This window comes from Zophobas morio, unplaced genomic scaffold, assembly GCF_036711695.1.
Source record: "Zophobas morio isolate AGI-343-1 ecotype UQ-CSIRO unplaced genomic scaffold, CSIRO_AGI_Zmor_V1 ptg000012l, whole genome shotgun sequence".
In the NCBI taxonomy this organism is placed as follows: domain Eukaryota; kingdom Metazoa; phylum Arthropoda; class Insecta; order Coleoptera; family Tenebrionidae; genus Zophobas; species Zophobas morio.
Window position 1 is genome coordinate 14,007,610 of NW_026972117.1, and position 16,986 is coordinate 14,024,595.

The 16,986-nt window shown below is 30.7% G+C and overlaps 1 protein-coding gene across 3 annotated transcripts in view; it reads right to left on the reverse strand.

Moving 5' to 3' along the window:
* Positions 1-16,986, reverse strand: part of LOC135128356 (heterogeneous nuclear ribonucleoprotein C) — a 673,355-nt gene that overhangs the window by 291,660 nt on the left and 364,709 nt on the right. For all 3 annotated transcript variants that reach the window (XM_064055266.1, XM_064055267.1, XM_064055268.1), the window contains one exon: positions 11,530-11,687. In XM_064055266.1, coding sequence (XP_063911336.1) covers positions 11,530-11,687 — 158 coding nt within the window. The remainder of the gene's footprint in view (positions 1-11,529; positions 11,688-16,986) is intronic.

Sequence of the window (16,986 nt, forward strand, 5' to 3'; positions counted from 1 at the left end):
ATTTATTCAGAATTTAAACAGAGATTAACATTATGTAGTGTTTACTTACATGAACAAGCTTTAACATATAAATGCAACGTCATGAATTAATGTAAATATTTGCTCAATTGGGCGGCATAAATTTAAGCTAGTTTAATTTTAACGAAACTTAAAATGTCAATAAATTTACCATTTACGTAAATTTTCATGAAACATTTTAATGCTATTTTCAAATTATATTTCATCAGTGTAGATTATTCCCTAAACCATTGTTTCCAGTTCTGTTTTTTATAAACATTGCTAATCGATTTTTGTTTGAAAAAGTGGAGCGGCAAATGTTGAAAATAACTAGAGTAAAGCACAGCAGATGGTACATTGTGGAAAATTAAAATATGAGAATGATTTATGTATGAGTATTGAGATATTACGGTGAAACAGCGTTACAAAGTGTACGAAATATTTATGGAGAAGCCATTAATTTTTTATTTCCTGCTCTTCTTTTCACATAAAAAAGAGAGACTTTTAAGCAAACGCTAACGAAAGTATTGTAATTGGCTCTACAAACACACTGGACATGGCAAAATGGTAATTTTCAATATTTAAAAAATTATTCGGAAGTTTGTGCCATAATTATCGAAACTAATTTTTTTATTTCGCTCCATTTGTATCAAATGTATCAAAATTGACATCTAAAGATATTTAGACTTTTTGTTTCCACCGTTGCCATGGAAACCGCGCCTCTAGTCGCTGTGTTTGGCTGGAATGTAGATTTGCTTTAAAAAACGACATCGTGTCAAAATAACTTTCTAATGTCTAAGAGGTTGATGTGAGTTGTGTGATGACAAATCTAGTAAGAGAGCGATACTCCAGAGTAATAAAATTAAGTAGAAGCTATTAGCTCACATAATTACGTTGCAAAGTGTCACTATGATACATAATGAAATGTAATTAGCGCTAGTGTACGTTATTACAGAAAATGAAAAATAATTATGGTGAATAAGACTAGATGAACCAGAAGTGTTCACTTAGAAGATGTTTTTGTTTGTGTCCTCAATAATTTTTACAGTTTGAAGATCTCCAGTAAAGTAAATATCCGCTTAAAAGATCAAATTATCATTTTTTGGGTCATTCAGTGTCCTAATAAATATCGGAAAAATTAAACGCGTTAAACTATTTTATGATGTTCGACCTTAATTGTGCTAGTCTTCTCATTAAAACACTCTCCTTATTCTAACTAGGTAGTGACGCTACGTACTCGTTTCCACGCATAATTTCAAAGTGATCATATAGTCTGAACAACGATGTCATCTCCTATTTGTCACCAGAGGTCGCTCCCACCTGTCAATTGCCATTAAGTTTAGAGTAAATCTACAACAATATTCGAAGATCTTATCATCCGTGCATTTGGATGGCACAATCAAGATCGTACGTCATAAAATCGCTTGAACTGTATAATTGTGCCTCGTCTTCTCATCCAAACACTATTTCTTTATCTAACTAGGTCAAACATTTTTGAGAACATTAAAGCGAATTTTCGCTCTAAATCAAGTACCTACATACTGTGTGATCCCTACAGTGTAGTTAGAGATAAAAACAGTTAATAACAGGATCAATAAAAAAAGTCGTCCTGATTTATGGCCTATAAATACATAGTGTATTTCTTTGCCAAATAGCAAATATCTTATAATAAAATTAAATAAAGAAAACATTTAACAGCCGAATAATGACTGTGAGAAATGTGGAAATTAAAATTTTAAAAATTTTTGGTCCTCTTCAATTTTCCGATTTTTTAATATTTCGATTTTTGAATTTGTCAAATTTTGACTTTTCTAAATTTTCAGTTTTTCGATTTCTGAACTAACCTTTTTTTTATTTCCCCATTTCTCGACTTCCCAAAGTTTCGATTTTTTCCAATTATTCAATTTTTCGATTTTTCAGGTTTTTTTATTTTTCAATTTTTCGATTTTTTAAGCTTCTGATTTTTCAACTTTGGTGTTTTAGTTTTCCGATTTCTCGCTTTTGCAATTTTATAATTTTTGAATTTTTGGATATTTCTTTCAGTTTTGGGATTTTCCAATATTTTAATTTTCCGAATTTTCGATTTTACGACTTCTAGATTTTTCGAATTTTTATTTTTTGGATTTACAGTTTTTCGTTTTTTATACTTTAGATTTTTCAATTTTTGGACTGTTTTATATTTCGATTTCTCAAATTTTCAACTTTTCGATATTTTAATCTTTCAATTTTTAAAATTCTAGCTTTTTCAATTTGTCGAGTTTTCAGTTTTTCTATATTTTAATTTTTGAATTTTCCGAATTTTTAAAATTTTTAAATCTCGATCTTTTGATTGTTCAATCTCCCGATTTATCAATTTTTTCATTTTTAACTTTTCGATTTTCCGATTTTGGCCCATTTTGATTTCTCAATTTTTCGACTTTTCGATTTCTCGATTTCTCGATCTTTTAATTTTTCGATTTCTCGATGTTTCGATTTGTCGGTTTTTCGATTTTTCACTTTTCGGTTTTTCAATTTTCCAATTTTTTTAATTTCAGAGTTTCAATTTCTCGATTTGTTGATTTTTCAGTTTTTCTTTTTATAAATTTAACCTTTTTTCATTTTCCCATTTCCCGACTTCCCAAAGTTTCGATTTTTTCAATTCTTCATTTTTTTATTTTACAGGTTTTTTGATTTTTCAATTTTTCGATTTTTTAAGATTACAATTTTCCGACTTTGCTGTTTTAGATCTTCGATTTCTCACTTTTCCAATTTTTTAATTTTTCAGTTTGGATATTTCTTTCAGTTTTGGGATTTTTCAATATTTCGATTTTTCGACTTTTTGACTTTTGGACTCCTGGATTTTTTGATTTCTCGATTTTTTACTTTTTGGATTTTGAATTTTTTTTATTTATTTATTTATTTATTTAAAAAGTTAACTGGGCAGAGGACAATGTCCTGTTATGCCCAAGGAACAGTGCAGATACTAACTAAATATAAACTAAGTCTACTTCTAATATAAATAAATCTTTATATTTCCAATACTCTAAACACTAAACTGATCAGTCTGGAAGGCATCGAAGGCAATCTTGAAATTAGCTACTGAAGTACTCTGTACAATATGAGAAGGAGTTGAATTCCATGTGTTGAAAATTCGGTTTGGTAAAAAGAACTGCCTGCTTCTGGTTCGAAAATTCTCTTTCTGCAGTTTAAACAGATGTCCGCGAGTTCGAAAATCCACAGAGATGGAGAAGAGTAAACGGATAGGTGATCCTACATTGCTGACAGCTTTAAAAATTGTTATTGCATCACCCCGGATTTTCCGATATTCCATTGTAGGCAACATCATGATTTTAAGCCTATCTTCGTATTTAGGACGACGAAAACTGAACGGGATACGAGTAATACGGCGTTGCACAGATTCTATCGCCTGCTTATCTCTAATTAGAACTGGGTGCCAAACAGCGTTACCATACTCGAGTAGGGGTCTCACATAGGACTTATGCAATTTTGCTATCGTTGCTGGGGATGCGTTGGAGAATACTTTTTGCATTAGATACACAACAGTGTTGGCTTTTTTGACAACACTTAAAATATGTGCCGACCAGGATAAGTCGGACGTGATAGTTATACCTAAATCAACTTGCGAGTCAACATCCTTTAATAAATGCGATTCAAGGTAATATTTAAGCTTGGGATTATTGCTGCCAAGGTGGAGTATACAACACTTGCCTCTGTTCAGAGGAAGAAGCCATTCATGCGCCCATTTTGAAACAGTATTAACATCAGCATTTATAAGATCGCAGTTAACACAGGTATTATACACTTTCAGATCATCTGCAAATAATGTAAATGGACACTTAATAACTCGGGCAAGATCGGCTGTATAAATAGTAAAAAGAAGGGGCCCCAGAACAGAACCTTGTGGAACTCCGCTTAACACCTCTCGTTGAGAACTAAAGGAACTGCCAATTTTTACCCTAAAAGTCCTGTAGGATAGAAATCCTTGAATCCACCTTAGCAAAGAACCCCTGGTACCAACACTTTCCAATTTATGCAACAGACGGCGAGTGGGAACCTTGTCAAAAGCCTTGGAAAAATCAAAGTAGATAACATCGAAGGGATTGCCGTTGTCTAACTCTCTACTCCAATCATTGAGGCTACAAAGGAGGTTACTGGATACGGACCTGCCAGGAATAAATCCATGCTGTTGAGAAGGAATAACTTTATTGTCCAGAAGGAACTTCATCATACGATCGTTGATGATGGATTCCATAACCTTACCAACTGTGGATGTTAAACTGATTGGACGATAGTTTCCGGCGTCAAGTTTATTACCTTTCTTGAAAATTGGTTTAACTGTAGCTACTCTCCAGTCTTCCGGCACCTCCCCGCTATTTAGAGATTGACGCATAAGCAAACTCAGTGGACTTGCTAAGGCAGAAGCACACTCACTCAAAATGGCAGCGGATATCTCATCAGGTCCGGGAGATTTGGTTTTCTTTAGCTTCTGCAGCTTCACACGGATCTCATCCTCAATACCTTAAAATCAACACTAGATAAAGATACACTACATTGAGGCGTTGCGATATCTGGGGGACTATGTAACGGTTCTATGGTGAACTGATTTGCAAACGAGTCAGCGAAAACGTTAGCAATATCTTCATTTTCCGTGATTAGAGTGCCAACAGAATTTTGAATTTGAGGTGTCCTTACGGATCCACCAAGAGTATCTCGAATATATTTATAGAAGCATTTTGGGTTTTTACTGTTAGCAAGACGAGCTTCATAAGCCACCTTGGAATCTTTAATCTTCGATGCTAATAAATTAGAAAACGTCCTATGAGCTGCATAATCCATCTCGTTACCTGTTCGTTTGTATGTTTTCCACAAGATTTTCTTGCGCCGAACCATCTGTAATATCTGGTGGTTTATACATGGTTTTTTAGCCGATCGGGTGAATGTTCTAGATACAGAATTTTGACTAGACAACTCAAGTAAATGTGATTTGAAGACTTTCCAGTTTTCCTCTACGGTGTCGTGCATTAATAATAATGCTTCCCAGTTAGTTTCGACCAAATCATTTTCTAACATACGATAATTAGTGATCGACCGCGTGAATGAAATTATCCTATTATGAGTAGGAAAGCTGACTTGTAGGTTGGCCATAATCGTTACATGATCTGATTTACCAATCGGACTAGTAAACTCTAAATTAGAGAGCAGGTCGGGGCTGGAAGAAATAATAAGATCTAAAACCGAGGGCTGTTGATTGACTCTATACCTGGTTGGTTGAGTAACTAGTTGACACAAGTGAGAATCGTTTAACACATCCAATAACAACTGATAAGAAGGATTCGAAGATACTAGCGTTGCTAAAGGCCAACTCAAGTCAGGCATATTAAAGTCGCCAAAGATAAGAAGGTTAGTATAATCGTTCGCCAAGTTAGATATTATGTCAAAAAGTTTGGAATCACTCACAAAATCAGTCGACGGAGCCCTGTAAATACAACCCAGAGCAAGCGTTAAGGAACGGTTAGAAAGCTTTATAACTAAGGACTCGATGTTTAACGTAGGTGTATCTATGATAGTGATTGTGAAGTTAGACATCACATGGTCAGATACATATATACAAACTCCTCCTCCTCTACTAAATTGCCTATCTTTTCTAAATAGATGACAGCCAGACAATGATATTAAAGCAACAGGTAACTTAGGGTTTAGCCACGTTTCACTAACTAAAATAATTGAAGGCTTATTGACTAAAACAAAAGCAGAGAACTCATTAAACTTTGCATATAACGACGCGGCGTTACAGTACATAAGAGGACACAAAAACAAAGAAGCAGAGGGTTCAGTGGCATCCATGAATTTGAAGAGAAAAGAAAAAAAAAACAAAAAAAAACAAAAAAAACTAATAAGTATCTGGATCATTGTTACTCTCCATACTACAAGTCTGGTGGCGGGCATAAGCCTTTTTAAGTTTCCGCTGTACTTTCAAACAACGATTTCGTATACTGGTATGAGAAAGCGAGGTATAAATTTGATGAAGTTCATCCAGAAGGCCGACAATGTCACTAGTGTAGTTAAAAGCAATGGTTAAAACGTCAGATTCACCTACGACATCTTCCATAAATTTAACCAATTCGGAAAACTCTAGAACAAAAGGCGGATCGGCTACTTCACATAAACTACGCGCAGGTTTCAATAATTCAAATGTGCCCGTCAAACTCTCGGTGGAATCACTAGTTCTAACCTTTTTAAACGCTCGATCAAAAGAACTGTTTTCACTGCTAGGGATCGAATGTCCAGCCTCAGGTGACTCAGCGGAAGAACTTGATCTTTTGTTTGCGGATACTTCAAGAGAGGGTCTAGCTTTTTCAGGCACGTGTACAGTTTCCATTGTTTCATTTGTCGGCGCATTTGCGTTTCTGGTGGTAACTTCATCTTGGACTTTTGTAGGTGTAGGTTTATTCAAAATGTTGGGGTCTGTAATTTCCTGGGGTTGGCTGGTACATTGGCTGGCTATATGACCAGTCAAATGACACTTAAAACAAGTTTGGTCGTCGTAAGTAAGGAAGATGCGATAATTTGTACCATCATGTTTTATCACCAAAGACGAAGGTAAGTCAATCGACTCATCCGGCGTGACAAATATCTGACGTCTAAAACTGAGTACATGACTATACTCCTCATTTTGAATCCCTGCCCTTAAAAAGGACACAGGAGAGACGGGTTTGTAACCTAGCGTTTTGATAACAGAGAGGATGCTGTCATGGGGGATGGTAGGAAATACGTTTGAAATAATTATTCGCTGTGCGGGTGTAATCAGACGTCGAATCCCAACTTCTTGATTGTTAATAGTTAATGAAGAATATTTCGTCACAAGCTCGTCTACTAAAAGTTTATCCTTTAGATATATACAAATTCGGTTGTTCGCTATTCTTGAAGCGAAGAGGACGTTTTTGGGCTGGACTAAAATACCAACAGCGACAACATAATCAGTTAATTTCGTCTCATTAACGGAATTGAGTACAACAGCTTGGTCCTTCTTAGGGAAGCTAACGTGATTAGCAGTAGTAGGGGATGAACTCATGTTTGTAGATCAAATCGGTGGATAGGTAGGACACAACCAGAGCAGGTGCATAGTAAAGCTGGTTGCTTAGTTTTGTTCAATAAAAACCAGTATATATCTACTGGAAAGTTTTTGTGAACAAAAACGTTCGCTGACTATCAAATGAGGTTAAAGTTGTTACCTCACTACGAATGGACGATTCTGGCTGATTTCTTAACGCGCTCACGATTCAGAAAAAACTGTTAACTAATGAACCAATTTTTCGAAAAAAACACTCACTATTTAACTATATACTGAGCTAAGTGCACTGTACACTCACTCCCATTTAGGGTTCAGTATTTAGATTAATTTTGCGTTAAACTTTAGATTTTTCAATTTTTCGACTGTTTTATACTTCGATTTCACAATTTTTCAACTCTTCAGTGTTTGAATTAATCACTTTTTAGAATTTTTTCGATTTGTCGAGTTTTCGGTTCTTCTATATTTCGTTTAATCAATTTTTCAAATTTTGAGGTTGCTAAATTTTCAGTTTTCCGATTACTCAATTAACCTATTTTTGATTTTCCTATTTCTCGACTTCCCGAAATTTCAATTTTTCAATTCTTCAATTCTTCGATTTTCGACTTTGCTTTTTGATTTTTCGATTTCCCAATTTTCCAGTTTTTTAATTTCTGAATTTTTGGATATTTCTTTCAGTTTTGGGATTTTCCAATATTTTAATTCTCCGAATTTTCGATTTTACGACTTCTGGATTTTTCGATTTTCAATTTTTTTGGATTTAGAGTTTTTCGTTTTTTAAACTTTAGATTTTTCAATTTTTCGATTGTTTTATATTTCGATTTCTCAAATTTTCAACTTTTCGATATTTTAATCTTTGAATTTTTATAATTCTAGATTTTTCAATTTGTCGAGTTTTCAGTTCTTCTGTATTTAATTTTTCAATTTTCCTAATTTTTAAATTTTTTATATCCCGGTCTTTTGATTGTTCAATCTCTCGATTTATCAATTTTTTCATTTTTAATTTTTCGATTTTCCGATTTTGGCCTACTTTGGTTTCTCAATTTTTCGATTTTTCGACTTCTCGATTTCTGGATCTTTTAATTTTTCGATTTGTCGATGTATCAATTTTTGAATTTTTCGATGTTTCGATTTGTCGGTTTTTCGATTTTTCTCTTTTCGGCTTTTCGATTTTTCGATGTTTTGTTTTTTGAGTTATCCGATTTTTCAATTTTCCAATTTTTTTAATTTCAAAGTTTCGATTTCTCGATTTGTTGATTTTTCAGCTTTTCTTTTTTGAAATTTAACCTCTTTTTATTTTCCCATTTCCCGACTTCCCAAAGTTTCGATTTTTTCAATTTTTCAATTTTTTTATTTTTCAAGTTTTTTGATTTTCAATTTTTCGATTTTTTAAGATTACGATTTTCCGACGTTGCTGTTTTAGATTTTCGATTTCTCACTTTTCCAATTTTTTAATTTCTCAGTTGTTTGGATATTTCTTTCAGTTTTGGGATTTTTCAATATTTCGATTTTTCGACTTTTTGACTTTTGGATTTTTTGATTTCTCGATTTTTTACTTTTTGGATTTTGAATTTTGCGTTAAGCTTTAGATTTTTCAATTTTTCGACTTCGATTTCTCAATTTTTCAAATCTTCGATGTTTTAATTTTTCAATTTTCAAAATTGTAGGTTTTTTGATTTCTCGAGTTTCCAGTTCTTCTATATTTCAATTTTTCAATTTTCCGAATTTTTAAATTTGATTTTTCCAATTTTCCTTTTTTGCAATTTTTTTAATTTCTCGATTTATCGAATGCAGATGTTTCGATGTTTTGATTTTTTAGTTTTTCTTTTAAATTTTAGATTTTCGAACTTTTATTTTTTGATTTTTTGATGTTTGGATTTCTCCATTTTTCAATTTTGGGACATTTGAATTCAATGTTTTAAATTTTAGACTTTTTAGACTTTTCAGGTCTTCAGAATTTCTGTTTTTCAATTTTTCAATTTTGGGACATTTCAATTCAGTGTTTTAAACTTTTGACTTTTTGGATTTTTCAGGTCTTCAGAATTTCCATTTTTCAATTTTTCAAATTTTGATATTTCATAAGTTTTCAGTTTTCCGATTTCTCAATTAATCTATTTTTGATTTTCTCATTTCTCGACTTCCCAACTTCAGTTCTTCAATTTTTCTATTTTTCAGGTTTTTTTTTAATTTTCCGACTTTTTAAATTTGTAATTTTTCGACTGCTTTTTTGATATTTGGATTTCCCAATTTTTCAAATTTTTAATTTCCCAATTTTTGATATTTCGTTCAATTTTGTGATTTTTGAGTTTTTCGATTCTTCAATGTCTTTTCAATTTTTCAATATTTCAGTTTTGGGATTTTTTAGTATTCCGACTTTCCGATTTTTTTTTTCGATTTCTCGACTTTTTACTTTTTGGATTTTCAATTTTTCGTTTTTTAAACTTAAGATTTTTCAATTTTTCGACTGTTTTATACTTCGATTTCTCAATTTTTCAACTCTTCGATGTTTTTATTTTTCTATTTTCAAAATTGTAGGCTTTTAGATTTCTCAAGTTTCCAGTTCTATATTCCAATTTTTCAATTTTCCGAATTTTTAAATTTTATTTTTCCAATTTTTCTTTTTTTCAATTTGTTTAATTTCTCGATTTATCGAATGCTGATGTTTCGATGTTCTGATTTTTCAGTTTTTCTTTTAAATTTTAGATTTCCGAATTTTTATTTTTTGATTTTTTGATGTTCGGATTTCTCCATTTTTCAATTTTGGGACATTTTAATTCAATGTTTTAAATTTTAGACTTTTTGAATTTTTCAGGTCTTCAGTATTTCTATTTTTCAATTCTTCAAATTTTGACGTTCAATTTTCAGTTTTCCAATTTCTCAATTAATCTATTGTTGATTTTCCCATTTCTCGACTTCCCAACTTCAGTTCTTCAATTTTTCGATTTTTCAGCTTTTTGATTTTTCAATTTTTCGACTTTTTAAATTTGTGATTTTTCGACTTTGCTTTTTTGACTTTTGGATTTCCCAATTTTTCAAATTTTTTAATTTCCCATTTTTTGATATTTCGTTCAATTTTGTGATTTTTGAGTTTTTCGATTATTCAATTTTTTTCAATTTTTCAATATTTCAGTTTTGGGATTTTTTAGTATTCCGACTTTCCGATTTTTTTTTCGATTTCTCGACTTTTTACTTTTTATATTTTCAATTTTTCGTTTTTTTTAAACTTAAGATTTTTCAATTTTTCGACTGTTTTATACTTCAATTTCTCAATTTTTCAACTTTTCGATATTTTGACTTTTCAATTTTTAAAATTTTTCAGTTTTCGGAATTTTTAAATGTTCGATTTTCTAATTTTCCGATATTACGACTTTTCTCAATTCTCTGATTGTTCAATTTACAATTAAAGAATTAATTCTTAGTTAAACAAAAAAAATAACATGTAATATGTGAAATTATGTTTGTAAATAAACGCATCTAAATAATAACTATTTCCCGCAGAAATTCTAAATGCTTAATAGAGTCGACATTGGCCTGAACGTGAGAGTTCTCAGGCGACGATTAACCACTAGTTCTCCGTATTCTCGCTGTTTTTATTTTCCACATTCTTCTTCGTCCTTTTTCTTGACTATCCCATTTCATAAATTGGATATTACTTCCAAATTAATTAATGGCATACTCCGGATCAACCTCGAAGCGGCGATCGCGAACTCTCCAGAAGAACGTGTGGGTGCTTAAACAGGGACCACCTCCAAGGGGGGGCAGTTTTTCGTTTTATTATTCTGATCTAACCTGACCGTACCTATATGGTGTGAACTGATCTAACCTGATTTGACTGATCTGATCTGATCTGACCTGACCTGACCTGACCTGATCTGACCTGTCTTGAACTAATTTTTAGATACAAACACCATGAAATAGGATTTATTTTCATAATACAAAATTTGAGAATCACTAATTTAATATAAAGGTCACGTTTGTAAAGTTTCAGCATAAGCGAGATAATTGTGGGAACGACACCAACCTAGACGAATTTTAATTACCACATTCTGTTTGTCTAGGTTAAAATAAATAGAACTATTCCCTCTTTTTAATAAATAATGATGTTTTCAACTTTCATATCAAGTAACTCTAATTTCGCTAATGAATTCAACTAGAGTAATAGCTACGTTATTAAATAAAACTGAAGCACTACTCATCCCGTTTTTAATCCTTGTCGCCCTTCCTTTATGAAGCTCTTAAAAAATGCACTGTGCTTCATAAAGCAGCTCGCAAATGACTTCCCTACATTACAGTGTTTTCATTGCAGGTTCAATATTTAACCATCCCAGTTTTTCACAGAAACTCGTAATATAACTGAAATTTCATCGACTTATATTAACGTTACTCGAGCAATAAAGCAACGGGAAGATGACAGCCATATAAAGCTGAACGACAAAAAATTTATTAATTTTAAAAGTGCTCACCAGCTAGTCGTCCATAACGCTGAAACATCCTTTCCACATCCGTTTTAGAGCACTGGAATGTGTTCAGATTTCCGACGAAAACTCTCGAGTTCACCGCCTGAGGGTCCTGAGAGTTCGTCTGGTTTCCCACCTTGCTCATCTTCATTTTGGAGGATTGTCTGGAGCAAAAAACACGCTAATTAGGCCGAGATTACGCACAAAGAATGAATCTATGCTTGTGTTTGCTTGCGAGTGGCGGCTCTTGCTTTTCGTGAAAGGAAAACTGGAAAAATAAACTTTTTATGCGTCTCAAAAATTGTTATTTCTTGGTTTTAATCGCAGCGTAATTAAATTTACGTCAATCTGTCATGCACCGGGAGCTTGGGGGTTTGTTTAGGTTAGAGGGCTTGGCTGGGCAAATAAATTTTTATATTTAATAAAAATACACATGCAGGGAAACAAAATTCGAAAACGAATTTCGGAAAATTTTCATGCTCTAAAATAATTTATTTTTTTTTGTATCTTCGGGGCAAGTTGTTATTTACACCAAGGTGCAAAATGAAGTTTGTTATTTACAAGAACATGAAATAGTGACAATGAATAAGAACAAACTAACCAAAATTTGCCGAATTCGTGAAAATTCTATTTAATAGCATTTTAAAATGGGTTAAAAATTGAGTCAAAATTTTACTTGCGTTGTTTTTTCAACAAAAGAAAATTACTTACACAGAATCCGTCAGAATCAAAATTGATAATATTTTTCAAAATTTTTAATAACATATACTTTTGTTTAAAACTTTCCACAATATTAAAAATCTTAATTTACATGACATAGGTAGTATGTCAATCTGTTTTTTTATATTTTTAGAAACTAGTGTTGTTCACGAAGTAATGCAAAATCTCGAGATGGAAACGATCGTTTCCGAAATATTAAATGGTCCAAAGCAACTAAAAATAAATTCATAATAATCAATGGTTTCCACGGGCGGATTTTCCTATGAGGTATTGTTTTTTTATTATTTCAGATCGATAGATTTCTGACAAATAAAATGTTTTTTTTTAATTCTAATATTTTAAAAATAGGTGACATTTTTTTTAACAAAATGTATGAAGAATTTCTGACTGATATTATACCGTCCAAATGTTTAAAGGATGTGTGAGGAATGATAAACAATAGAAATTAAGGCAACTATTTTCGACAATTCTTGATATTATAATTAACTAGATTTTCTCTGGCATAAAAAAGTTACACATTTTTGACTTACTTCTAGAACACGAAAAAATAGGTCTCTCGTTTCCGTTTGTCTGTCTGTCTGTCTATCTGTCTATCTGTCTGCCTGTTCACCGTTTGTGTCGATTATTTTTTGAAAGATAGTACCAGAAATTACCGGACCAATTGTTGTCAAATTTTGTATGTATGTTAGGAATATCAAGTAGATGATAAAACGCTAACCAGAATTTGTCTAATCATCGCCAGCAATAATAGAATGACGTCACGTCCAAATTTTATGGTAAATATTATTTAGATTTTATAAAATAGCGCACTTCTGCAAGATTGTATAGCAACACCTTGTAATCCAAGTTTGAAATTACAAAATCCTATGTTATGAAATCGTGGCAACATTTTAAGATTATCCAAAACATGGTAAATCGTTAATCAAAATAAAAAAAAAAAAACTTAATAACAGTTTTTCGATTTTTCGGCTTTTCAATTTTTTAATTTTGACTTTCTTGATATTTCCATTTGGTGAAGATTTTTCATTCGGTTGGCGGTTCTTCAATTCCTATATTTATCGGATTTTTGATTTCTCCATATTTTAATTTTTCGATTTCTCACAGTTTTTCGATATTTCAATTTTTTGATTTTTAAATTTTTCAATTTTTGTCGTTCCTAAATTTTCGATTTCTCAATTTCTCGCTTAATTGATTTTTAGACTGATTTTTCGAGTTTTCATTTTTTCGACTTCTATTAGGAAATCGAAAAATTTAGAAGATTAATTTGTACGGTTTTTGAAAGTTTCGATTTTTTAAAATTTCTTGGTTTTTAAATTTCTCGATTTTTCAATTTATCGGTTTCTTCGAGTTTCCGATTTCAGTTTTTCGATTTATTGTGCTTTTTTTTAGTTTATATGTTTTAATTTTGAATTTTTCGCTTTTGGGCCACATATTTCGATTTCTCAATTTTGCGATGTTTTGATAGTTCGATTTTCCGGTTTCCCAATTTTTCATTTCAATTTTGGGAATTATTCAATTTCTCGATTTTTCGGATTTTCGATTTCTTGATTTTTAATTTCTCGATTTTGAAATTTTTCAACTTTTGCGGTTTCTAAATTTTTGATTTCTCAATTTCTCGCTTAATCGATTTTTATACTTTTCGATTACTACATTTTTCATTTTTTTGACTCCAAAATTTTTCGATTTCTCAAGTTTTCAATGTCTCAGTTTTGGAATTTTTCAGTATTTCGTTTTTTAATTGTTTTGATGTTTTGTTTTCCTACTTTTTTGATTTTTTGATTCCTCAATTTTTCGATATTTTAAATTTTAATTTCACAATTTTTCAGTTCTTCAATTTTTATATTTTGCAATTTTTGGAATTTTTAAATTTAAGGTGTTTCACTTTTTGAACTTCTGATTTCGTTGTTTCAGTTTATTAGTTTCTCAAATTTGGATTTTTAAAAATTCTTTATTTTTCAATGTTTCAATTTTTTGGTTTTTAAATTACTCGATTTTTTAATTTATCGATTTTTTCAATTTTTCGATTTCTCGATTTATAGACATTGGCGATTTTACAGTTTTTCCATATTTCGTTTCTTTTTTAAATGTTTCAGTTTTGAATTTTTCGATTTAGGGCTACATATTTCGATTTCTCAATTTTTCGGATTTTCGATATTTCGATTTAAAAATTTTTCAATTTTTGTTTTTAAAAATCTCGATTTTTCAGTTTATCGATTGTTTTCAGTTTTTCGATTTCTCAATTTTATAGAGATTTTTCAATTTTTCAGTTTTTCGATTTATCGTTTTATTTTTAGTTTAAATGTGTCAATTTTCAATTTTTCCATTTTCGGTTACATATTTCCATTTCTCGATCTTTCGATCTTTTGATGGCTCGAATTTTCAGTTTCCCGATTTTTCTACTTTTCGAATTTTCGATTTGCAAAGTTTTCGATTTTCCAACTTTCTGATATTTCAATTTTGAGAGGTTTCAATGTCTCGGTTTTTCAGTTTTCAATTATTCAATTTTGCGATTCTTTACATTTTAAACTGTTCGATTTCTATTTTTTTTTTTTGATTTCTCGATATTCCGATGTTTCGGTTTATCGGTTGTTCGATTTCTGTTTTTCAATTTTTCCATGTTTTGGTTTCTTACTTTTTTCGAATTTTCAAAATTGTTCGATTTTTCAGTTTTTAAAATATTTTGATGTTTTGATTTCTCAATTTTTCCTTTTTTCGATTCTTCAATTTTTCGATATTTTGAAATTTTCATTTCTCTTCCGATTTTTCGATCTTTGGATTTTCTGGCTTCTCGCTTTTAGGTTGTTCGGTTTTTTCAACATTTCGATTTTTTAATATTTTTCATTTTTCAATTTATCGAGTTTTTCAATTTTTCGATTTCTCGATTTAATCGAGATTTAGCAATTTTTCAGTTTTTCGATTTATCGTCTTTTTTTAGTTTAAATGTTTCAATTTCGAATTTTTCCATTTTCGGCTACATATTTCTATTTCTCTATTTCTCAATTTTTCGACGTCTCAATTTCTCGTTGTTCGAATTTTCGGTTTTTCCATTTTTCAATTTTTCAAATTTTTGATTTGCTAGTTTTTTCGATTTTACAGTTATTTAACACTTCAATTTTGAACGATTTCAATATCTCGATTTTTCAGTTTTTCAATTCTTCAATATTTTGATTTTTACATTTCTAGATTTTTTGATTATTTTTATTTTTTCGATGTTTTAATTTTACAATCTTGGATTTTTCCTTTTTTTTCTTATTGATGTTCCGATTTCTCGATTTAATTTTTTTAATATGTTCTCAACGTCTTGGTTTTTCAGTTTAATAATTCTTCGTATTTTCGATTTCCGGATTTTTCAATTTTGCGATGTATTAATTTTTCGATTTTTGATTTTTTGATGTTTCAATATTGCTCGATCTTTCGCTTTTCCGACATCTCGAATTTCGAGTTTTCGGTTTTTAAATTTTTTTTTTTGATTTCATGATATTCCGATGTTTCAGTTTTTCGGTTGTTCGATTTCTCGGTATTTCGATTTTTCAGTTTTTCCTTGTTTTTATTTTTTACTTTTTTCGAGTTTTCAAAATTGTTTCTAAATTTTTTGGTGTTTTATTTCTCGATTCTTCACTTTTTCGGTTCTTCAATTTTTCGATATGTTGAAATTTTGATTTCTCGTCAGTTCTTCAATTTTCCTATTTTGCAATATTTCGGATATTTAAATTTTAGATGTTTCACTTTTGACTTTCCGATTTCTGGATCTTTCGATTTTTTGGTTTCTCGCTTTTAGATTGTTCGGTTTTCAATCTTTCGATTTTTGAAATTTTTCATTTTTCAATTTTCTGGTTTTTATATTTCTCGATTTTTCAGTTTATCGATTTTTTCAATTTTGTCGATTTCTCGATTTTATATATTTGCCAGTTTTTCAGTGTTTCGATTTGGCTTTTTTTTATTTTAAATGTTTCAATTTTTAAATTTTCCATTTTCGGGTTACACATTTCGATTTCTTAATTTTTCGATCTTTCAACATTTTGAAGTCTTCAATTTCCCAATTTTTTAATGTTTCGACTTTTTCGAAGAGCATTTTTTCTCGCTGGTTATCTACTTTAAATATATTAAATTTATAAATTACAAGTAAATTAAATCTCAATAATTTTTAATTTACTTAGACTGTGCTTATATATTTTTAACTTTCTCTGATGGTTACTTCTATTAGTCTCTTCATCTCAAAACGAATATCTTGGCCTATTTTCTGAACGATCAAATTTTGAAAAAACCACTTTCGCATATTTGTTCAGACAGAGGAATCTGATCGACAGAGGAACGAAATCCCAAGTATGTCTTATCATTTAATATAATTTTTATAAAAAATATTTTTAAAATAAAAAAAATTACGTGAAATTTTTTAACAAAAAATAGTAAAATTTCGAACAAAGTACTGTCGAATATGGAGAACCCTTGTAATTGTAGAGAAACAAGTCAAGAGTTGGGGCTGAAAAGCCTAACATACGAAGCAAATTGTGTTTGGTTTAACGATACACCAACACCGTAATTTATCTCCTGAATACATGTGGTAACGTTGTAAAATTTAAACTAGTTTATGATTTTTTTTCAATTATTTGCGAAAGTTAAACTTGTAACGTGTGTCTAGTACACACAAATTTCGCAAGATTATATGTATAATGAATAATAAATGAGTAATTTCAACTGTATTGAGTCTCTTTCTAGAAATTTCGAATACACTCGCCAGAGTAG